At 36.6% G+C, this 24,355-nt stretch overlaps 2 protein-coding genes across 2 annotated transcripts; both read left to right on the forward strand.

Moving 5' to 3' along the window:
- The first annotated feature begins 4,185 nt into the window (after window positions 1-4,185).
- LOC140339228 (glutathione S-transferase omega-1-like) lies at window positions 4,186-7,680 on the forward strand. Its single transcript, XM_072423816.1, has 4 exons — window positions 4,186-4,503; window positions 5,020-5,118; window positions 5,824-5,930; window positions 7,255-7,680. The coding sequence occupies exons 1-4, from the start codon at window positions 4,201-4,203 to the stop codon at window positions 7,409-7,411; spliced, it is 666 nt and encodes a 221-aa protein (XP_072279917.1). The 5' UTR covers window positions 4,186-4,200; the 3' UTR covers window positions 7,412-7,680.
- Window positions 7,681-12,279: 4,599 nt separating this feature from the next.
- LOC140339229 (glutathione S-transferase omega-1-like) lies at window positions 12,280-22,348 on the forward strand. The gene is made up of 5 exons (XM_072423817.1): window positions 12,280-13,599; window positions 14,574-14,796; window positions 16,245-16,346; window positions 18,834-18,940; window positions 20,196-22,348. The coding sequence occupies exons 1-5, from the start codon at window positions 13,541-13,543 to the stop codon at window positions 20,350-20,352; spliced, it is 648 nt and encodes a 215-aa protein (XP_072279918.1). The 5' UTR covers window positions 12,280-13,540; the 3' UTR covers window positions 20,353-22,348.
- The last annotated feature ends 2,007 nt before the right edge of the window (window positions 22,349-24,355 follow it).

Consider the following 24,355-nt stretch of genomic DNA (forward strand, 5'->3'; position numbering starts at 1 on the left):
TCGCATTGCAGCTAATGTCTTGTAATTTAATAGCAAGGCAACAAAGAACATACATCTACTGCGAAACTGCCACTATGTTTTCTTAGCTTTCTAATACTTGGAAAGTGCTTCATCACAGTGTATTATCCACCAGAATTAATTTGTTTTTCTATTGTGTAATGTGTGCATGCATACTGTCATGGTAGCTGCAAGGCAGGTTAGTGGACCCTCTGTGTCACCAGCTCAGTAGGTAGATACGTGCACTGGGCACAGAGTCTAAGCAGCTGCCCGGTCTTCACCAGAGCCTCTAGAGGTGAGGGTGTTGCGCTGCAGGTTGCGGCCCCCTTGCACGCAGAGGCAGGTGACTGCTAACAAGCAGGAACCAAAATGTAGGGTCAGAGGGAAATCCAAAGGAGTAGTCAAACGAGCCGAAGGTCAGGGCGGGCAGGAAACAGGGAAAAGGTCAGGACAGGCAGCGAACAGGAGTTGTCAGGAAACAAGCTGAGGTCGGTACACAAGGAATCTGGAACAGGAGAAACAAACAACAGGAACCTGGAAGCAGAGCCAAAGGAACTCCTTTTTCAGGCAACTTCCTGTTGCCCTTCACTTCCTTTTAAGGGCAAGGCGTGTGATGAATGGAGCCATGTGACTTGCTGCATCCTATCCTACCACCAGAGGGGGTCCAGGAGACTAGAGGTTGGTGGTGTTCACATCTCCACCAGCAGGGGAGCACGTCTGCAAAACACTCTTGTCCTCTGTGGTAGTGAAGCGGCTGACTGGAGTCACATGACCTGGACCAGGAAGTGTGCTGAGAAGTTGATGCCTTAGTAGAGCTGGTGCTGGCAGCAGGGGAGTGAAAGGTGGGTGGCATTGAAGGAGGCACAGATCCCCTGGACCTGCAGGGATCTGTGACACATACATACATGTATATATGTACACCCTACTATTTAACATTTATGGTTATTGAAAGAAGGTGAATGGGTTGTTCTCCAGGCTTTACCTACGTATTGGTCAAATTACCTTGGCTAAATGGACTTGGAGAAAACAAGGCACATTTAACCAATTAGATCCCTTAATTTTCTCTGCCTCCACCTTTCAGAAGAGATGGAATGATTATTGCCTACACTTTTTCGGTGTGAGACTAGCCAGCATGGACTCATGGGTGGTTGCTTGCCTCATCCAAAACATCGATTGCTAGGTAAGTATATTTACCCTTTTCAGGAAACTTTTGTTTCTCATGTCCAATTTTGTGACAGGTTTGCTTTACCAACCTGGCAGTCCAACCCCTAAATTATTACTTCTGTCATAAGGCACGGTCTTTGCAGACCCCAACTGGACATTTCTCCAATGACATATTTATTCCCCTACTTTTATTTTAGAAAATTTCCTGAAAATGGCTGCAGCAAAGGGGATTAGCACATCTGAAGTCATTTAGAGGGCAATTTGTTATATAAAGTAGTACTTTTTTAGATTTTTCTTAATTTTATAATTTTTTTTTTCCATATACTGACATTTTTGTATTTTTGTAACTGATTATTACTATGTGTAAAACAATGTATTTTTTTCTAACAATATTTTAAATTTTAGAATTAATTTCTCCTGAAGAAATGGACCAAATCCACGAAACACGATGAGGATGTTTCGTGCATGTGTGATTTGCATGGCTTTTTTTGTACTGACTTGTTTTTAATGCTATATTAAAATGTTTAAAAAAGTTATTAATATGATGTACAGTTATTTCAACTTTATGGAAATGTACTTAGATATCCAGATAAACGAATTATATACTCAGATAAACTAATTGCCTTTAAAATCCCTTAGTTCCCCTTTTTCTCCAAAATTTTTTAGTGGATAATTCATCTAAAGCAGACTTGGCAAGTAATATATAAAAAGGTACCGTAATTCTCTTTTGTGCATTGCTTGCCATGCATGCAGTGGAAGAAATATCTACTTTGCAACAGTGATAAAACTGTGCTTTATATAAGAAAACAATGTTCTAACAACATACTGGTATTAAACACAATGAAATGCCCTTTAGAAAGGTTCTATGCAGTTAGTGTAGGTTGACACTTGTTATCAGAATGCTGAAAACACAAGGGTAGGGCATTCAATTTGTATATATTCAACGTTCATGGTATGTGCTGTCATTTTCTTTTCTACAGTGCTGTGATTCAGCATTTTCTATATGTATGGAAGTGATTAAACATCTTGACTTTCTTTAAACATTACATGCAGTGAACTCACCATGACTCTCAATTTCTTGGTTGACTTTTTACATACATTTGCTATATATAACCAATGGTGTATTGAAATAGATATTTACATAGCATAGATATAAAAAGTGTGAATTGTCAGTTTATAAAAATCTAAAGCATAAATATTTTCCTGGTACTATTTCTGACTGATGGCATACATGTCTTTCTTAAATAAAAAAAAAATCTACAAGGCTAATGCTGAACTTTAGGTATATTTTCATTTAAATCAATCCTATACAAAATAAAACCTCTTTCCAGCCACTGCCCATGCTGGTCATTTAGGGTGTATTTCCAGGCAAAATTAATTTTAATTTTTAAAAGTAGGAAAGGGTTAAAAGCTTGGCATTGCTGTCTGTGCCCCTTTTTGGCAATTTTCTCTTGCTGTTATTCCTAGTCACTCTTGTTATAGGGACTAAAAATATTGGGAAGTCCAAAATGTTACATTTGTCCCACCTACTAGATTGTAAGCTCTTCAGGGCAGGGTCCTCTCCTCCTGTATCACTGTCTGTATTAGTCTGTCATTTGCAATCGCTATTTAATGTACAGTGCTGAGTAATATGTTAGCGCTATATAAATCCTGTATATTAATAATAATAATAATAATAATTTGTCACAGGAAGAGGAATGGAGGGGAAATTGATACTGTGCTTACTGTCTCTTCTTCAATTTAGCAAGAACCTTGTTACCTGTGGTGTCTTTGGGAAAGGACATGTTTTGGGGGGTCTTAATGAAAAGATAATTAAAACATAGTTTTCTTTCACGTTTTTGCCATATTAACATTCAAACACAGCTGCACTTAGTTACATTTGCAATGAGTTCCCCTGTGAGGGTGACTGTACATTTTGCCTAGCAGATGATAAATACAGTGAAATCTTATTTGCCCCTTCAGCTGATAGCACTGTCCCCCACTGTCAGATACTCTGGACCTTCCAGGTCCTCCCATACAATGCAGGACAGCTAGTCCTGCATTGTGTGGGATGATATTAAAAAGTTGTGGCTTAAAAGATTAGTATATTTCCTGATTCATAATTCCTCGCCTTCATACAGTGGCCCACCTTATCATGTTCAAAAGATCAATTTCCAGAAAACTGATCAGATCTGTAAGACACATATAGCAAAACATTATTTGACAAGAGTTTTAACCAGTTCCTGTTTCATCCAAAGCAAGAAAAAGATTTGTTTTTACTAAACTTAAAAAATTGTAGTGCCATATCAGGGCATTGCACCATACACAGCCAGCGATGACTTTCCCTTTATCAGTCATATGACAGTTATACAATCAGTTTATAGTTAAGGCATGTATGGCTCTTCCCTTTCTCTGTTATTTGGTTCTAGTTGCTCATTAAGTGATGGGAGGAGACAGAAAGCAGCTGCCCTATATATGTTGCAGGCAGAGCCTCCCATTCACACAACCCTTATTCTGGTGAGTTGTGCAGCATTGTGCTATGCACTCTTGTCATTTGTGTATCTGTGCACAATCTCATTTATTTTTATTCTTGCCATACAGGTTCTTTAACAGGCGACAGTGACAGACTGCAGAAATGACTGGCTCTGAGAGAAGTTTTGCCAAGGGTATGTATGCAATGTGACTTAAACCAGCAGAAAGCAAACTCACTCCTTATGACAGGTCACCAAGTTCATTTATTATAGCTGCTGTAAACCATGTATTATTAGGATTGCCAAGGTACACTGCTTTGCATGATAGATAGGACCCTGGGCTCTTGGTTGCAAAAACTGTAGAAACTGCAGAAATGTTCAGCTGTTTTTCTGTTGAATGGCTGCTTTACTGTTTGAATGTTCTGAGGATTCCTGTGTGCAAACCCTAGTCTGTCTGCATGCAGCACAACTGACATGTCAGGAGGTGGGCAGAGCCACAAAGACTCTGAACACAGCCAATGGGAGCTGTAGGAAGTTATTTTCCATTAAAAAGCACAGTTTAATTTTGGAAATATTTAGAGCTTCTGACATGGATGAGCTGCACTTTTGTGCAAAATCAAGTACTACATCTGAATATTGTTTGACTTTTTTTTGTCCTCTACATTATAGGCATGAAGTGGTGAACATCAATCTGAAGAACAAGCCAGACTGGTTTTTTGAGAAGAGTCCTTTGGGTCTCGTACCATCCATTGAGACTTCTGATGGAAAGATAATCTATGAATCACCAATTGTATGTGAATACCTGGATGAAGCTTTTCCTGGGACCAAGCTTATTCCATCTGACCCCTATGCAAAAGCTGAGCAGAAGATGCTGCTGGAAACTTTCTCTGCTGTATGTATTCCAAGAACTTTCTGTGCTTTTGGCAAGCGGTGGAAAATGTTTACACCAACATTTCTATGGTGTGCTTAATATATATTATTCATGAAGAACTTAGACAATTGCTGACTAAACCAAAGTGTTACAGCATATTAATTTTAAATATTTTTTAATCAATCCAAAATGTGAACAACCAATTACTATTTAAAATGTAGATGATGCTGACAGTGTAATATTGCTGTGATATAGCTGCACAAGTTCAAATTGGCCCTATTCAAATGACTAAAGCACTGGGTATTATAAGCAACAGCTTTGTATTTTTTGTGATATTTGTATGTTTTTTTTGTATTTTATTTTTTCCTTTCATCCATTTGTATCTGGAAATCTGATTTGCTATTCTCATGAGTTTAAAAAAGGCTTTCAGGTTTTTCTATATATATTTTAAACTGGAAAAAAAATCAGCATCATTAAGATTAATATCCTACTGTAACTAAACCATTAATGAAATATAATGTTGTATCATATTTTTAGCTCCCACCTATATTTTACAAGATTCTGTTTGCGAAGAAAGATGATAATGTAACTGAATTCAAGGCACAGTTCTTTGAGAAGTTCAAAAAACTGGAAGAGGTAAGTTTTTTTTTTTTTTTTTTTTTTTTTTTTTTTTTTTTTTTTTTTTTTTTTTTTTTATACAGGCTTCTGTTACTCAAACCCTGTATAGAAACTCAATAATTGATGCTTGGAATGAGCGTTTTAGAATGAATCGCTTCTCAGCTACTGGGTAACCTGTCCTGTTCTATGTAAAGGCGGAGGATAAGTGTTGAGTGCCCCACTGATGGACTACTATAGTTCCATTACTGGTCAGCCATGTAGTGATCACTAACTGTTGTCTCAAGGAATAAAAATTGGGAATTTGGAATGGCACCAGAATGCCTAAATATAGTAGGTGCAAAAGTTCCAAAAACTGTAGTGCATATGAAACGTGACTCATTGCCAGGCATTAATAGCCAATCCAATTGTGCAGTAACTGGGGAACTTTAAATAAGTTTGTGACTTTATAGCTAAAACACTCAGCCAGATAAGCACTAATTTTTCTAGTTTTGTTTAAAAATGTAACTAATGTACTTAAGCTCCATAGACAGATCAAATAAGGGTAGAAACAAAAATGTGGAAAGCAGCCTAAAGCACCATCAATCGACTAAAATGTGAATACAAACCACTGTAAAATCTAGCCATACTACTGTAATAAAAACTGTTTATCTGATATAGCATTACACTGGGATTGGTAAAAACCATAGTTAACATTTTTCTGATCTTACTAATCCTTGTCTTTAGGCATTGACTAAGAAGAACACACCATACTTTGGTGGTGAATCTGTGTCCTATGTTGACTACATGGTATGGCCCTGGTTTGAGAGATTCACGGTTTTTGAAGTGACCGAGTAAGTGGAATTTTTTATTTACTCATTTTGTGTTTTAAGATAGCAAATTGCTTTCTATTTTAGTCTTTATTTTTTTTGCCCATCCATGAGCATTTAGTTGTCTGTAATGTTGATACCAGGATTTCCCTAGATGTACGGACGGGCTGGTTTTCCAAGTGGTGGGAGCCATGGGTTTTTTTTTTTTTTTTTTATAAAGAATTGTGCTCTTATGTATCACTGGTGTCCTGAGAAAGCTGGATATATGAATCTGTAACTGCCCAGGTGAACCAGCAAAGGCCTCCATTTAACCTTCTGTTTTTTTTTTTGGACATAGAGGACTTCACACCGCCCTCTATACAAGTCCTTCAGTTCTGAAAAGAAAAACTAATGTGCACTATAATTCCCTATCCTGCCATATGTTTGGCTACCTACAAACATCAACTGGTTATCATATGCATGATCCAACTGGCACAAGATCTGGGGGTTTTCCCATTTTAGACTTGCACATTTTGGATTCACTGAAGAGGAGCATTAAATAGATACCTTGGTTCCTAATTATTTTGATGGCGCTCATGTGTACAATTCTTTTCTAATGAATAGTTTACCCCTAAAACCATAAGGATTTTTTTTTTGGACAATCCAAAAATCACTCCAATATTTTTAAACGTTGTACTACTTTATTTACATCAATAAAAACAATTACAAAAACAGTTGTACAGCATAGTCAGATTAAATTAATCATCAACAACCTCGTGTGAATTTATTCTGAAGCTCCAAAAGCTTCTGGATATATCAAAATTTAATCTAATCAAAATATTTATTCTTATCTCCCAGAAGATTTCAAAACTCAGTGTTCCACAGAAGAAATTGAAATAGATCACAATAACAGCAAATATCTTGCACCATAATACTTTGCACTTACTAATATGATAAATCAAAAGAACCAACTTTTTTCCAAGTGAACCCTTCATGACACTTCCTGCAACTTCTCTTCTACTTGGCAGTTCCCAAAATAATGATTCGGGGATGGGAACAGTATATTGTAGGGAAAGTTTTCACAGAAATAGAAAACCTAAACATTAAATAAAGTATATAAATCACTGGTAATTCATATGAATAATGTAAGGAGCGGATATATTAATTAACCCAAGACTGAATTTGTTTTCCCAATAATTATATTATTTACCATAAGGTGTAGTATATCCTTCCCTTGTGGGCAACTTCTTACCATAAAGGTTACTTGCCTTTATACCTGGGTGTAGTCTATATTGATGGAGTTCATGAAAATAAATGTCTAGATACACATTAGAAATCATGCAAACATATGTGTTTTTTTTTTTTTTAGGGTTTTCGAGAAGACCCCACTTGTCAAAGCTTGGCTAGATCGCATGATGCAAGACCCAGCTGTCAAGGCAACATTCTCTAAGCCAGATGTCCTTGTGGGCTTTTTTAAGCTCTATTCTAAGGACAGTGTGGATGCTGTTGATTTTGGCCTTGATTAACATACCTGTTATTTATTAATTTGACCTGTACCTTGTACAGAACTACAATCCGTAATATCTCCTGTGGCGCATTCCATCTAAAGCGGGGTTTAGAGCTTCAGCCCTCAGAGGCCAAAAATAAAATGTCTTTTCTATCCAGCAGCACAGCGGTTTATCAAACAAACCACTTTAACAATGCTTTTGTAAGCAACTCTACAGGAAAGGGTTGATAAAAACGAAAGCACTTATACCTTAAAGCAACAATGTAATAAACTTTTTGAACAAACTGAGCCTTGTGTTTCTATCCTATGTGACGGGTACAGCCATTAAATGGGCTGCAAGGATTTTAGGTAACCGATACGTTATGAAAGGACTTTGATTTGTGTAGACTTAATATATGATTACACAAATTTTCATTATTTTAAAGAACATTTTATGTAGGCTAGTACACAATGACAATGGAACCTAATGGTTGTGGACCACAGCCATCTACTCAAACACCACTTATATTTAATAACTATCTCTTACATTGTAAGCTAATTCAACTGGATCCCCTCCTCCTCCTGTGTCAGTTTGTAGTTGTCTGTCATTTGCAAACTCTATTTGATGGACAGCTCTATGTAATATGTTGGCACTATATAAATACAGTTTATAAATAATATCTCATGGCTACATACCTATCTATGGTATAATACCATCTGGCTTTAACTAATTTTTGGGTTACAGGACCTTAGGCTTACTATTAAGTTTAAAAATTTTTAAACTTGATTTATCACAAATTTTACCATAGAATTACGTTAAAATTTTCAAAAACAAGTCCTTGAGTTAGTCTTGGAACAGTGCTTAGGTCTGATAGAAGCAAATTGGGAGAATATTAACAGTTTATTGCAAGTAAGTGGGTACATGTTCTCTAGCAGTGAGGACTAGCAAATTATCATCCATCCAAACCAACAGGTGGTAGTAGTGTATTTGGGGTTTACAAGTGGACACAGGCCTTGACCACCATGTCAAGTGAAGAATTTTTTTTTTTTTTTTTGGCATTTAAACACTTCAGCAGCCATGATTTTTGTAACTTTCTGTCAGCTGACAAGGTTAGATGCAGATCAGTAGAGCTAAATACGTCTTAATTGAAAAGGACTGTTAAAGCAATAATGACCTGACATTTACCCCTTTATTTAGCATGGACTCCCTTTAACATGATTAATATATTGAAGACAAGGATCACTTTAAGAATTGGGCATTCAGTACTAGACCTTCAATAGCTCCTGGGGATTGCAATCATAATCACCAACAGAAGTTAAAGCCTACATAAACTAAATTTTTACCTTTCCATAAAAGGGTAGACAATACCTGTATGTAAGATAAAAATTACCTTCTTTCTTTTTGGGGGGGAGTCCCTCCCGTTCTGTCTTTATGGCTGTGGCGATAAAGGCAAAATTGGAGCACAGAACCTCCTGGGATGCATCCAAGGAGACGGATAATAGGACGGCACAGTATCCACTCCAGGAAACCATTGCAGGGATCGAGAGATCTGAAGAAGTAAAGGTGAGTTTTTTTATTATTTTTTTTTTAATTTAGGTTTTATGGGTCACCTTCACTTCTCAGATCCAAGCAGTACTGACACAGAAAGGTTTAGCAGAATATTTAAACATCTGTAAAGACAACAATCTCTGCAAAAAAATAAAACCACATAGGATAATAAAAGTTAGTAAGTTGATCAGATAAGGGTAAGATAAATAAGTTATGGGATGGGACAGGAAAAAGTCACAGAGGTGGGAATGGTCATAAAACTATTTGATAGTGATTTAGAAAGCTTAAGTTTACATTCAGTCTGTTATCTCTTGTGTCAAACATAATTACTATTTGTAGGCCAAAGGTTTCCTCTTCTTAGCATTTTAAGTTTTCCCTTAAGAACTACAACATTCATGGCTTCTGTGGAGTAGTCCAGGAAGAAGGAATGACGTCCCTCAAGTGCAAAGAAATCATGTTTATTTGTCCTGTATTTGTGTAGATTCATTTGTGTCTGTAAATTCTGCCCTGTGTCTCCATTATAGCTTCCCTTGCTGCATTTGTTGCACTGAATACATCAGTATAATACAGTAAGTAAGTGACACTTGTTAATAAACTGATATTTCATCCTCTTTTTTATTATCCCTATTACCCTTTCTAGTGTCCCTGTGTCTCCATTATAGCTTCCCTTGCTGCATTTGTTGCACTGAATACATCAGTATAATACATTAAGTAAGTGACACTTGTTAATAAACTGATATTTCATCCTCTTTTTTATTATCCCTATTACCCTTTCTAGTGCTGGATTGTATGTTGGAACTAGGGCTACACAGCTGCTTTGCTTCTGTGTTTTTGTTATTTTTTCATCTTTTTTACTTTCTCTTATATTTTTCAAGGCAGCATTTGTGCTTAATTGTGTTTTTTTTGTATCTTATCCTGTTGAAGGATTCTTTTAGTGTTCTGATTTTTTATTTCTTTATTTTGGATTAGAAAATGTGCAGTGGCATTTTGTGACCAAGCTGTATACAATGGCTTGCTCATGGTGTTAGAAGTGAAAGTTGGAACCATGGACAGATAGCCACTTGCTATACTTGATACTGTGGTGTCTAGGAAGTTTATTTTTCATTGGATTAAAATGTGAAAAGTATTAAACAAGGCACTTTTTTCCAATTCCCTTAGCACTGTGTTTTGTGGTTTGGTGAGAATAATGAAATAAGATAAAAGATTATGTCAAGGCCAAAAAAAAAAAAAAACATACACACATATACAACAAAATGCCTTCAGTGGTATATTTAACAAATCAAAAGGGAGTATAGAAGATAATACATGTTTGGGTTTACTACCATTCCCTTTCTTTTCCATCTCCCTTATCAGTGTGTTCAGTTATAGGAAGTGAGAAACGTGTTGGATTTGTGGCAGGATCAAGTCTTAATAAACATATGTAATAAAAAGTATAGCAAATAGGAGAAGCTTATTGTTAGTGTTTATTTACACATATGTTTGTATGCATGTCTTTTAGTTGTTGGAACAAGATTACTTAAATGCTTACAGACAGATATTTTGAATTTTTCTAGTATTCTATCATGAGAATGCATTCATACTACTATTGCTGGATTCCCAAAATGCACTGGCAATAATTTTGTTGTTTGGTAATAAATTGTGGACGTTGGCATTGCTCTCCACATTTATTTACCTGGATCTGGCAAGTAAGCATGCTTGCGTGTGTTGTGCTGTGATGAACAATGCATTGGAGTGCCATTCAGAATAAATAAAAACAAAAAAAAATTATTGCTGTTTGTGGCCCTGCTAGGGTTATGTTCGTATAGGCACTGATGCCAAATTGATGGGATTACTAAATATTAAAATTATCACCAGAAAAAAGAAACAAGGGTAAATATTCCAATGGGAACATCTGTTCCCTAACAACTGTCCAAAAGTGTACTGTAAGGGGGTATTTTTGCTCATGTGGGAAAACTTACCCTTTTGCATTCATATCTGTGCCATGCATTACATACTACTGACTTCTGCACTCTGCGTTACTTACACCGGACCCCTGCACTGTGCATTACTTACTGCTGACTGTTTGCTACTTACTCTTGCATTACCCAAGCACCTGACCAAAATGTATACAGATACACCTCACTTAACGACCAGTTTTCATTATTGTTTTCTTTAAACCTTATTATTAATAAACAGTATTTATATAGCACCAACATATTCAGCAGCGCTGTACATTACATAGGAGTTGCAAATGACAGATGACAACAGTGACACAGGAAGAGGGGAGGACCCTGCCATCAAGAGCTTACAGTCTAGGAGGTGGGGGGGAAGTAGTGAGAGTTTCAAAAGACAAGAAAATGGGTAGGCAAGTTTGAAAAAAATGGGCTTTAACCTTCCTGGGCGGTAACCCAGAGTGCGGCTTGGGGTAAAAAAAAAACACACTCGGGGTAGCTAAAAAAATATTAAAGACTTACCTGGTCCCACCAGCATCCTCCAGTATCCTGCCCTTCCCATAATATCCCCTGGCCGTGTCCTCTTCCTTCGATCTGTCCCCTGGTGAGTGTGCTGACGTTCCCCGGGTGTTCCCGGTGATGTGCGTGCGTGTGGCCGTTGCTGGGGGCGCAGCAGGAATTTCAAATTATTTTGTATTGCATTCAATAAAAAATAACTGTACTGAATGCAATATACTGGATTTATATGTCTAAAAGCATGTATTTCATGAACATTTAGTTACCAGTATAATATACAGTATAATAAAGTTTAAAACACAAATTCATGTCAAAGTTTATTAATAAATTTACTTTTTTGAATTTTTTATTTTGACATGATTTTGTGTTTCAAACTTTTATACTCATACTATTATATTATACTGTAAAATACATTTTCATGAAAGACAATGTACCGCTTTTAGACATATAAATCCAGACAGAAATAAACCGCTCAGGAGGTTAAGTGCTCTTAAAGTGGGACCTTGCTAGGTTGTTTTCTTGGAAAAAATGATGCTGCACCCTGGTGATCTTTGTCCATATTAGTCATATAGATCCCCCACCTTTTCAGATTTGCCTGCTCCTTGAGGTAAAGCCTATGTGGCTTTTCCTGTCCTCTGCCTTTGGGTTTGTTGCCTATTGATCATTATTGGAGGGGGCTAAAAGCAGCTGCTTTATATATGTTGCAAGCAGAGCCTCCCAGTCACACAGCCCCTATCCTGGTGAGTTGCATGGTATGCTGCTATAGTCTGCTGATCTGTGCACAAGACACAAAATCTAAACTCTTTTTTATTATTGTTTCCATATAGGCGCCTCATTAAAGTACAGTGACAATCTGCAAACATGACCACCTCTGAGAGAAGTTTGTCTAAAGGTAGGAAATGTGACATCTGGATTTCCAGAAAGTAAGATTCCTTTTTATTTCATTATATGTTATAAACATTGTGATTGCAAAATGCCATGATAGACAGGGCTCCTGATGCAGGGTCAGTCTTGAATCTCTAAATAAGAGAAAACATTAAGCAGTCTTAGTTAGATTCACTTACAAATCACTCATCCATTCTAAATGGGGAAACAGCACAGCATCTTAGATTGTGCAACAAAAAAGTCAGACTATATATATCATAGAAAGTTAATCAATGTTTGGTATTGGCGCACATGCACAAGGGTAGTTCTGGATGAAAACAGTCAAGGAATGGGATATCCTAATTCACTTATGTGAGCTGCTCCTCCATTAAATGAATTTGGTATTCCAGAACTCCTACAACAGAAAAAACACCACCTGGGACAAACAGACCCCGAAAATGTAATCATGCTTGGATCAGCACAACACTTGTCTGCTCACAGTGTTTATGAATGTAATATTTTTTAAGTTTAAAGTACTAGGTAGTGTGCTCCTTGTCAAGCACCTGTATGGAGGAGGGCATGTTACTAGATTCTGAAGTTTGTATCTGGTACAAATGCAAGATTTTTAGTGGGCAATTCTTAAAGAGGAGCTGTCATAAAATTTTTAAAAAATCACCCAGATTCCTCGACACCTGGCCTTGATTTGTTTCCACTTTGTCCTGGAATCCTCCTTTTTCCTGACATATCCTCCTTTAAAGGAAAAAAAAAAGAATGCTGACCTCACTATGCATGTGAGGGATCAACACTATTTTTAAGTGGGAAAAAACTTTTTCTGTGCATGCCCGAGATTGAGCCCAAACCCTGGGATGCGTGATGTAGGTATCTCAGGAGGCTTGCACTCCCATTCAGTCTTTACAGCTGCGGTGGTAAAGATAGAAGGGAAGGGTCTCCCTTTTTGGTAAAAAAAACCATATATATAAATATAAAAGCACCTAGGGGAATAAAGAAGATAATTGTTACTTTACATAAATTTGTACCTTTTTGTAAAATGTAATTATGTACATTTTTTTTTTTTTATAAAGTAAAAATTTTGGTGATAGGTCCCCTTTTAGAAGACTACAGCTACTATTTGTTTCATGGCAATAAATCTCAAATGATACAGACAAACTATTGTTCTCTCCAGATCTGTAAAAAATTCCATGGGAAGCAAAATATTTGTGTAACATACTACTTTTTGACCTGATTGATCCTTTATTTCAGGTAGTGCCCCCCAGGGCCGGTGCCACAAGGGTTAATTCGACTTTACAGTATGAGATTCTGCCCCTTTGCACAGAGAGCAAGACTCGTTCTGGTTGCCAAAGGAATCAAGTAAGACATTTAGATATGTGATACCTGACGTTTTTAATGTTTTCAATGTGTTGATTTCCAATGTCCTTCTAAAGGAAATCTCAACTCAAAAGCACACACTTAATATATTGCTGATTTTTAGTCCTTATATGTGATATTGTGGATATGTGGATTTGTTTTCCATTTTTCTGGCCAATAGTGAATAGCTGTAGAAAAACACTTTTTTTACAATAATATGTTTTGACCTCGCCAGAAATTAACCTTGTATAGAATCTCCAAGATGCAATAAAATAAATTAAATGTATTATTGTATGTGTTTGGATGGCTGTCAGCAGAGTTCACTAAGCTAAATCAATGATCCCCAGCACAGCATTAATTCAATTTACCAAGCCAAAAGCCTAATATTACTAATATAATAAATGAATCCCAGTGCTATTAGCCTTACCTGGTGAAATGGAAAATGGTGTGGTCAAGCTTTTGTGTAGTCCTAATACAATTCCATGGCATATTCATATATTCCATGGCGTATACAATTTGTACAACATTTACTAAGCTAAGTGAAATATTCATTGTGTGACTGTAAGTGTCATATTAAGAAGTGATTGTAATAATTCACTTTAAGTGGACATCCCTGACTCCTTTAGTAAATGAGACCCTGTGTGTAGGGAAAAAGTTTTGGGTTTTGGGAGGTTCTACATGGCTAGGTATGAGCTATTTACCTTCTAGCATTTTAAATGTTAATTAAATGGGAACAATTTTTTTTTCTCGTATTTACCTTCTAGCAGCTGTCCAAGAATTTATAAATGTGGTGATGCTGGTTCCCTTTAATGACAAGTGGCATCATTTGATATAGCTGTATGGAGATTATTTTTATCAGTTTGATACTGGAATATGTAGACCACCTAACATAAGTGTTGGGTATTGGATCAGATTTCACACTACGCATCAACTTGATTGACTTTTTGTTTTGCTTGTTTTTTTGTTCATTATTATAGACATGAAGTAGTGAACATCAATCTAAAGAACAAGCCAGACTGGTTTTTTGAGAAGAGTCCTTTGGGTCTGGTACCATCCATTGAAACTTCTGATGGGAAGATAATCTATGAATCACCAATTGTATGTGAATACCTGGATGAAGCTTTTCCTGGGACCAGGCTGATTCCATCTGACCCCTATGCAAAAGCTGAGCAGAAGATGCTGCTGGAAGCTTTCTCTGCTGTATGTGAGATGAAAACTTTGTGTTTTGTGTGTCTAGTGGATGACAAAATGTGTATATGAATTAAAATTGATATTTCTAAAGCCTTGGGGTTACTTGATATTGCATAAAAAAGAAAGTAGAGGTGTATACAGCAGCCAGGCGGGTTCCAGCTTTAATTTTCAATTCTTTCACTATGATAAACAGATCTTTGTAAGAATGCTAACAATTTTTACTATCCTGCCTTTTTGTGTATATTGGAGTAAAACTATAACATATTACCTGTTAAATATTATTAGCCAGTATTTATATAGCACCGACATATTACACAGAGCTTTACAAAGTCTGTAGTCAGTACAGTGCATCAGCTATTGACATATCTATACATATCAGCGATATAAAACAGTACGGTAAGTTCAGGGAAAAGTATGGAAAAGTGTGTATGTATATCTGTATATATATATATTTATTTATATATATATATATATATATATATATATATATACACACACATATATATATTTTTTTTTTTAACCTAAACTTATATACACATGCAAGTGTTGGATCTTTACTCAAAAATTCTTCAGATAAAGATGATATACTTGAACAAATGATGCATTCAATTTTGGTGTAATATTTTTATGGCATAGGTTTGTGCCCTTAGGGAATCTTACCTCAGATATCTAGGATCTGGTTTTGTTTTTGCTGTTTATGTATGTGGTGATATCATGCCAAAATCAAAAGAGCTCTGCAAGAGAAAGATGTGCAGGTCCTTCAGGCCAGGTGCTCCTTCTTCAGGCCAGGTGCTCTAGGTGCTCCTTACCTGGTCTGTCAGCATGTTACTCACCTAGCCCGGTGTTTTGACCTACTCCTGCTGTCTGCCTGGTGCCTTAATAGTTTGAATTTACTTAGATTTCAACTGACTGCTATTTTGTACAACACTAATCCTGAATATCGCCTTTATCTGTAGAAGTTGCTTCAATGAAGATTTAACTTTTTTGTTAGTGTTAATCCCATCAATCATTTTATAGGGGATACATACTTTTTTACCGGACCATATACTGCAACATGATATACTGGACAAATATTAAATGATGGTGATTCCTAAACCACCAGCATTTCTACAAATCTACCAGTGTTCCCAACCATATATTACTTGGTTAGTGTTCTAAGGTAAATTTTCATTCATGAAGTACTCAATATTCTTAAGGTTTATATCAATAAAAATCATGAACAAATCAATGCCCATTTAAAATGTAAATGATGTTGGATGCCTTTTACTACTTATCAGTGTTCACAAGGTAATTTTCAAAAAGCACATCGAATCTCTACAAAATGGCGTAAATGCATAGCGATATTCGTTGAGAACCAAAAATAATAGGAATATAATTTAAACACAAAATAATTTCTGCTTCTTCAGTATTTTTTGGACATAATAAAACAATTACTAAACAAGTATTGTATTTTTCAGGTCACACCCATATATCACAAGATTGCCTTTGCAATGAAAAATAATGAAGACACAGCTGAATTAAAATCACAGTTTTTTGAGAAGTTAAAAAAACTGGAAGAGGTAACATAATATCTTATTGGTGCATTGGAAATAAAAAAGGTTGTACACCCCACACCGCCCTACAGTATACATTGTGCTGTAGATATAACATCCATTATGTTCCACTCTGTATGCTGTGCCATACAATGGCTTTTGAAAGTATTAATCCCTCTTAGGGTTTTTTTTATAAAACAGGGAATCTGACATTCTCTCAAAGATTACCCTGGTGGGAATCAGTAATTGTCAATAAAACACATGGACCTGGAAGATTACCACAAGGGAATGTCAGATTCCCTGTTTTATAAATCCATCCCTTAGTGTTAGTTGTGTTTTTTTGCAAAACGGAATTTCACAACATGTTTTCTCAACATATGTTTTTGCTAAAAAAACAATTGTTTGTCAAAAGTAACTCCAGCTCTTTGGAGTTATGTTGTGTGCAGCAATCTTTGTCATGCCAGAGTTTATTTATTGGATTGAGCTCTGGGTTTGACTAGACAATTCAAAGACATTTAAATGTTTCCCACTCCAGTGTAGTTATAGCTGTTTAGTTATGTCCTGCTGGAAGGTTAACCTTATTCTGAAACTCAAATCCCTGGAAGATTGAAACGTGTTTTCCCTAAGAATTGACCTGAATTTATTAATACCCATCTTTCCTTTAATCTCAACCAGATTTTCTGCTCCTGAAAATTAAAAATATACCCTGCATCTGTCACCAACATGCTTCACAGGCTTGATGGGAAGTGTTGGGACTGTGCCACACATCATGCTTTCCACAATGTAAAATATTCGGTCTTTGGGCCTGATTTATGAAAGCTCTCCTGGAGAGAATACACTTTGATCAGTGAAGCTGGGTGATCCAGAAAACCTTGAATTGATTTCTTAAAAATCATTTGCTATTTGCTAGCAAACGTTTTAAATCCTGGACCAGATCTATTCCAGGTTTGCTGGATCACCCAGCTTAACTGATGAAAGTGTATTCTTTCCAGCCTTGGATAGCTTTTATAAATCAGGGTCTTTGTCCCATCTCTCTCCTTACCCAGTGTATGACTTTTGTTGATTGACCTTCTGTTGTTGGCTTAGTAGTGGTACAATATTTTTTTAATATTGCTATAATGGAACTTATGTTGCTTCATGTGATAATCAAAGTTTGGGACATTTATAGCCCAACCTTGATCTATATTCTCTTTCATTTGTTTGGAGTGTTCCTGAGTCTTCATATTGCTTAGTGGTGTGCCATAAATAAGGCCTTTCAGAACAGGTCGATTTATTGTATGTATACAATGTGACACTCTCTCTTACCAAATCTTAATATTATAATAATTATATATATATATATATATATATATATGTTTAATATTTAACATATGCAATGTATTTTATTTTCACTTTATTATTTTTGACCATATGGTGAAGTCCAAACACTTGTGAAAAGGGAAATGATACTTCTGCAGGGCACTGTATATACTGCTCACTGTTTTACTCTGCACACTGTGCTGTATATTATATACTCATAGTTATCACAGTATTCACAAAAAATATTAATATATCATATTATTATTTACAAATTATCCACTAGGATTTATTTATGGATTTAGAAAATACACCCTATTCAATGAATGGAGTTTTATTAGGCTGTGTTTGGAGGGCAAGTATATTGGCCTTTTCTGTCTCCACAGCATCATCAGCATAGGTTATTCATTTAAAATGGCACCCCGGAATCACGTGTATGCTAGATGCCAATAGGAGCACCTGACTGAGTACTGAGCTTTGCAGTCGGCTGCCTTAAAAAAATCTGCAAATCTGCTTAATGATCTATAGTCTAATGCAGTGTTTCCCAACTTTTTTAACATGAGGGATCCTTGAGATAACTTTTAGGATTTGGGGTAACTCCTGTATAATTACTATATCCACAGATCACAGTACATTAGAGTGGTGGTCAGTGTGAAGAATGAATCTTACATTGCTGTTCAGTGGGAAGAATGTCACTCTTACAGATAGTCAAAGGGATCGTTGTTAACATCCACCTGAGAAGCACAAATTGCTTGTTATTTAAAGAATGAAGGAAGGGTTCCACTGATCCCTGGTTGAGAAATATTGGTCTATTGTGTTGCCTGCCTATTCAAAGTTAATTGACTACCTTAACGTGTGTGGTGACTTAGCACTAAGCTCTGAAAGGACATTAAATGTCATACCTCCCTATTCTGAGGATATTTTTTCTATAACTGAAATTCTCTACAAACTGGTCTGAACAGGCTGCTTTAACTTAACCAGTTCTATATGAATATGTTTGTTAAAGTCTCTTTTTCTTTATCAAAGCAAAAAAGAATAGTAATGAAAATGTGAAAAACACTAAATGCTACTAAAAATTAGAATAGGTAAATCCGACCACAATAGCTTAAAAAATAAATACAAGATTAATATACCTGACATAACATAATACTGTAATGGAAAAAAACAGTATGGGCAGCGCAGTTATTAAAACTTTCTTTTCCTTATCTTTGTTTTTAGGCATTGGCTAAGAAGAACTCACCATACTTTGGTGGTGAATCTGTGTCTATGATTGACTACATGTTATGGCCCTCGTTTGAGCCATTCTGCATTTTTGGACTGGAAGAGTAAGAACAACCTCTTTTTATTTACTCATGGGGCCTTGTTTATCAAAGCTTTCCAAGACCAGAGAAGATAGACTATGCCGGGTGATCCAGCAAACCTGGAATGGATCTGGTCTAGCATTAAAAACCTTTGTTAAATACTAGTAAATATTTTTAAGAATTCTATTCCAGGTTTGCTGGATCACCTAGATTTACCTATTAAAATCTATCTTCTCCTGTCTTGAAGAGCTTTATAAAATGGGCCAGTTATGTTTAGGATTTTAAATATTTTCTTTTACGTAAAGCTCTATTTTTGTGCAGTGTTGTTCTGTATTTTTGTAATTCTTAGAAGGGAGAGAAGGAAGCTATGGAGGAGCAAGGAAGGTATAACTGTTTGGGTAAACTGGTATGGGGCCCCAGCGGCCTTTTTTTTACTTGAAAAGTTTTATTAGGAATAATAGACTTCTTTACCTCTCCTTTTCCAAGTTCTTTTGTTCTGAAGAAAAATATATTTTATATTGTAATATTCCATCCTACCAGTAATTAAGCTGTTAACAAATATCAGTGGATTAACAGTTGCATGATCTTACTGGCACAAGATATTTAATACAAAGGATTTCACATAGACATGCACCAGACACCTGTGGTTCCAGATTATTTTGATAGTGTTTATAGGTGAGCAAGTAACTATGAGTAAAATGGTGCCTGAAAGTTTGTGAACCCCATGAAGTTTTCTATATTTTATATACATGTGACCTAAAGCATTATCTGATTTTCAAACAAAGTCCTAAAAGTAGAGGAAAAAAACAAAGGAAACACAAATTTTTATGTTTGGTTATGTTATTATTGAAGGAAATAATCCAAAAGAAATATCTGCATGTGAAGTGATTTGTGCTCTCAGTGTGTGGTGTGACCCCCTTGTGTAGGCCTGCACATTGACTAGAAGGAAATTTCACCCATTCCTCCATACAGAATAGCTTCAGTTCTTAAATAATGGTGGGTTTCTTCACACAAGGCTATCATTCCTCGTGTGAAGAGCTGTGCGTGTGATGAGGTTATGAGTTAAGAAGTCATTAGTAGGTAATTGGAGGAGCAAAAAGAGCGGCTAGGGGAGGATTTTTCTACGAGGGCAGAAAGGTAAGTGGAACAAGAATGTATAAAATTAAAGAAAATATTTAAGGGTTCACAAATTTTTAAACACCACTGTAGCTAGCTAGAAAGACATTAAGGATTATCTAAACATGTCTGATAGTAATACAATTTCTTTTCCTTTTTGTAGTCTTATGGAAAAGACCCCACAGGTCAAAGCCTGGCATGACCGTATGTTACAAGACCCAGCTGTTAAGGCAACTTTTATTGAACCAGAGGTTTTCTTAGAATTTTACAAGCTCTACTCTCAGGATAATTTGGATGCTGTTGATTATGGCCTCAATTAGGAACACTTCTATCCAACAAAGTGTGTCTGGTACAAAATGAAAATCAGTACAGTCTTCCATGGTTTATTCCAAGTGCCATCCCTCAGATACCGCTAATAGAACATCTGCCTCTGAGAGAAGATCTAAATAACCAGAATGTTGGTGATTAGTTTAAGAAGTGCTGATTTAAAACACTTAAATCCCAAGTTAACAATGTAATAAATATTATTTCTACAAACAGAGCTTTGTGTTTCTATCCTAAGTGACATGATGCAGCCAAGGTAAAAAAAGCCAGATTGCTTCTTTAAGAACCTCAGTCATACTAGGCATTGAGCTTGTTATCTCCCATGCAGGACTAATAAAAGTAACTGAATATTCCCTTTATGGTCTGCCTCATAAAGTAAATATTTTGAAATGGTGACCCCTAAACAAACGTGGTTAGCTTTTTACACAAATTTATCAAATTATAATTACAAAATTATCACAAAATTGTATTACACTGAGATGGGCAAACCCAATGTAAAAACTAATTTCATTGTGCACAAGAAAAAGTTAGGAGAATCAGAAACTTGTTTTAGGGGTAGTCCTTTATTCATTATAAAAGCAGTCTGTATGTACAAATCTATATTTAAGACAACTTTGGAGAATGATAATGGCAGTAAAGGTTTGTGGTTCCTTTGAATAATTACTTTTATATATGAGTTCTGCCAACCCCAAACTGTTTTTACCAAGAAAAAAAGAAAGAATTAGAAATAGGGGTTTTTTATATATATATATATATAATATTTTGATTATTATTATTATTATTAGCACATAGTTTTAGGGTAATACATACAATATATACATAAGAATACATATATTACAAAGCAAAGAACGATTGTTACCAAAAAGTAAACTCATATACCTGTGAGGGGTTGTTATGCAGGTTTACACTGGATGAGGCTAATTCCTTCCCAGGGAGGGACACTCTCGGAAGTCATTACCTGACCATGCAGGGAAGAAATGGGCTTGCCTAATAGATGTCAGATACCATTGAAGTAAGTGCTGCTCAGTGCCAAAATATATTGTGTAAAAATTATAGACATTTTTCTCTATTGTTCATTATGAATATAAATACCTTAACACAACATTTTACAGCTGTTAAAAAGACATCCTATTTCAATATATGTATACAGAATCTTTTAATTAAGAAATGGATTGGAAAAAATGATAAATGCCTGCTGTCTACCAATGTTTTTGCTGACTTTTTATGTATTTTACATTCCCCTTCCTTTTTTTCTGTTGAACTACTTCTTTAACTATTATGTTACGCAAGTATTTAGTCATGAATGGTTTATCCATTCTTTTTTTTTTAAGGCATGATGGTATTATGCTGATGTCACCTGCTATTTCTTGATCATTACTTCAGATCTTGTATTGTACTACTAGTTATTCTAACATTAGCTCTATTTACTGGGATATACTCACATCCTAATAGGCTCCCTGTTTGTTGATATGCCAGACCATGACCAGTTGATGAACTAGTTCGATGTCCAGGTTTATCCTCCGATCACTGAGTTGCTTGCTGTAAAAATCCTGTTATACAATTTGTTATTTTTTTACTTGGTTGTGTTGCATTGAGATTCTTCTGGCAGAGATGGGTAGTGGGTAGATGGGTCCACTCTACTGCTCTGTTCTTATGTGTTACTCAATAGTACAGCCAGTGATATAGTTACATTAGGCATATTTGTAAGTGGTTTTCCCAATCACCTCTACCTCATTTAGCTTAGTTTTGGTTTGAGAAAATGAAAATAGAAAGCTGGAATTCATTGAGGCTTTAGGATATCCAATTAGCTTCAAGGTTATTTGATACGAAAACATTTACCTCTGTAATTGTGAGCTAAAATGCACACTTTTATTGGTAGATTTTTAGATTGTATAGAAATTATTTAACATTTACTTGTTGCTGTATTGAATGCCCTGCTATGTTGATTGTTGTAACCTCAGTTCTTGAATAAACTTGGAATTAAAAATGTGACCACATACTTATTTCTTTTATAGATACAGACATATTCGAAGAATGACATCTGGCTTTCATGGATTTTGGGTTACAGAACTTGCAGTTTACTATAGTATAAAAAACCCCCCTAACCAGACTTGGGTTATGTTTAGACTTGCAGTGAGGTTACGTTGTGGTTACCACACCCTAATGCTAGTGAACTGCTGCCTTCGTGAATACGGTATTAGTAGCTTCAACTTGCGGCATCTCTTTAGGGAATGAATAGGGACAGCAGCGGGCGATACACTACTGCTTATTGCCACCTTCTGTCAAATCTGCAGAGAAGAGACTGCTTCTTTAAGATCCGGCACTGTGGTGCGAGTGGTTGGCAAGGTGCCAGCCACCATGATACACACGGAATCATGTGATTCCAAGGCAGGCCTAAACCTAGCCTTATCATTGCTAATTTCACTGTAACATTTCATGTTCAAAATGACCTTGACCTTGACCGTGACCTTGAGCCCCAATTGTAATATCAAACAGCTTCCTTGGATATAAGGACTGTGTTGATTTTATTTTTGGCTATTAAAGCTTACCTAAACTAAGAATTTTCACTTTACATAAAAGGGTAGACAACTCTTCTGTAAGCTAAAAAATCTGTTGTTTTTTTTTTTTTTTTTGGGGTGCAACACACTTTTAAAAAAAGAAAAAAAGGTGCAGCACTGCCCCCTAATTCTTGATCGCCTAGGCGATCAAGAATGACTGGGAGCGCAAAGCCTCCCAGGATATCTACGTCACACATCCCAGGAGGCTCTTAGGTGCTCCTTCTGCGCATACCTGAGCGTCTCGGGCATGCGCCTGGGTTGGGTGACGTAGGATGAAGAATCAGGAGGAAGAGGAGAAGATGGCAGTAACACACTTCCTGTTCTGTATCTATTTTCACTCTAAAGCAGGTATGTCCAAAGTATGGCCCGGGGGCCAATTGAGGTCAGATTTCCACCGGCCTGCAGCCTCCGTCAGAAAATCAATAATATGTGGCCCGCCAGCACTGTTGACCACAGCATAAAATACACGCGTACAAAATGGCTATTTTATATTTTATTAGAGTTGATCAACCGCCTTGCAATTATCGGCCCGCTACTCAGCGGACATAATCAGCAGAACGGGAGTCCCCATGTGTGCACAGGAAATCTTCTACGTCAATATAGTGGGCATAAGCTGTACGGGATCCGCACAGACCACTCCCACTCTGATTCCAAGAAGGTGCTCTGCAAGGAGCCCGCACTGACACTGGACTCTGTGTTAGGGAATCCCTCACTATACCCTGGTGGGTGTGTGCTCTGCGGGACCTGTGCAGACCAAGCCCACACCAACCCTGAGTAAGTGCTGAATGGTCAGCCCCCACACATTTTCACCTCACCAAATTTCTCTTTGCAAAAAGTTTGGACACCCCTGCTCTAAGGGGTCCGTTTGCAATAAAGAAAACCTGATATTCATCCACCATGCTCTTAAATAAGGTACAGAAATGCAGATCAGAGGCAGGTTAAGGGACAGGCAGGGGTTTGCAAAAGGCTGACAGGTGCAATCCAGGATGCAGATCAGAGACAGGTCAGGTAGCAGGCGGAGGTAGCGTGCTGGCAGGATTGGTACAGGTAGGCAAAGCAGGTCCAGAAATAAGACAAGGTCATCAACAGTTAAACGGAGTTCATACAAAGGAAACAGGGTTGATCCACAGAACAAGGCCTAGGTGCAGTCTGAGTCACCATAAGTCACCCAAGGACACATGTTGGATGCATAGGGGCTGAAGACAAGTCTGCAAGGCAGAAGTCTAAGCTTAAATAGCCCACCATGCGTCAGCTCAATGTGTGCCCTGTTTCAACATAGGTGCTGACGTCCTTGTGCACAAAAGCATGCAAATCAGTTTGCTTTCCTTACAATGGCCTTCTGTATACAACAAGTATTTCAAAATGGTAGCCGAAGCACATTTATTTTAAAAATAATACATTGTAATTGTGCTTGGTGAACAAGAGAAAGTTAATAAAAAAC

This window comes from Pyxicephalus adspersus, chromosome 10 (assembly GCF_032062135.1).
Source record: "Pyxicephalus adspersus chromosome 10, UCB_Pads_2.0, whole genome shotgun sequence".
Classification (NCBI taxonomy): Eukaryota; Metazoa; Chordata; class Amphibia; order Anura; family Pyxicephalidae; genus Pyxicephalus; species Pyxicephalus adspersus.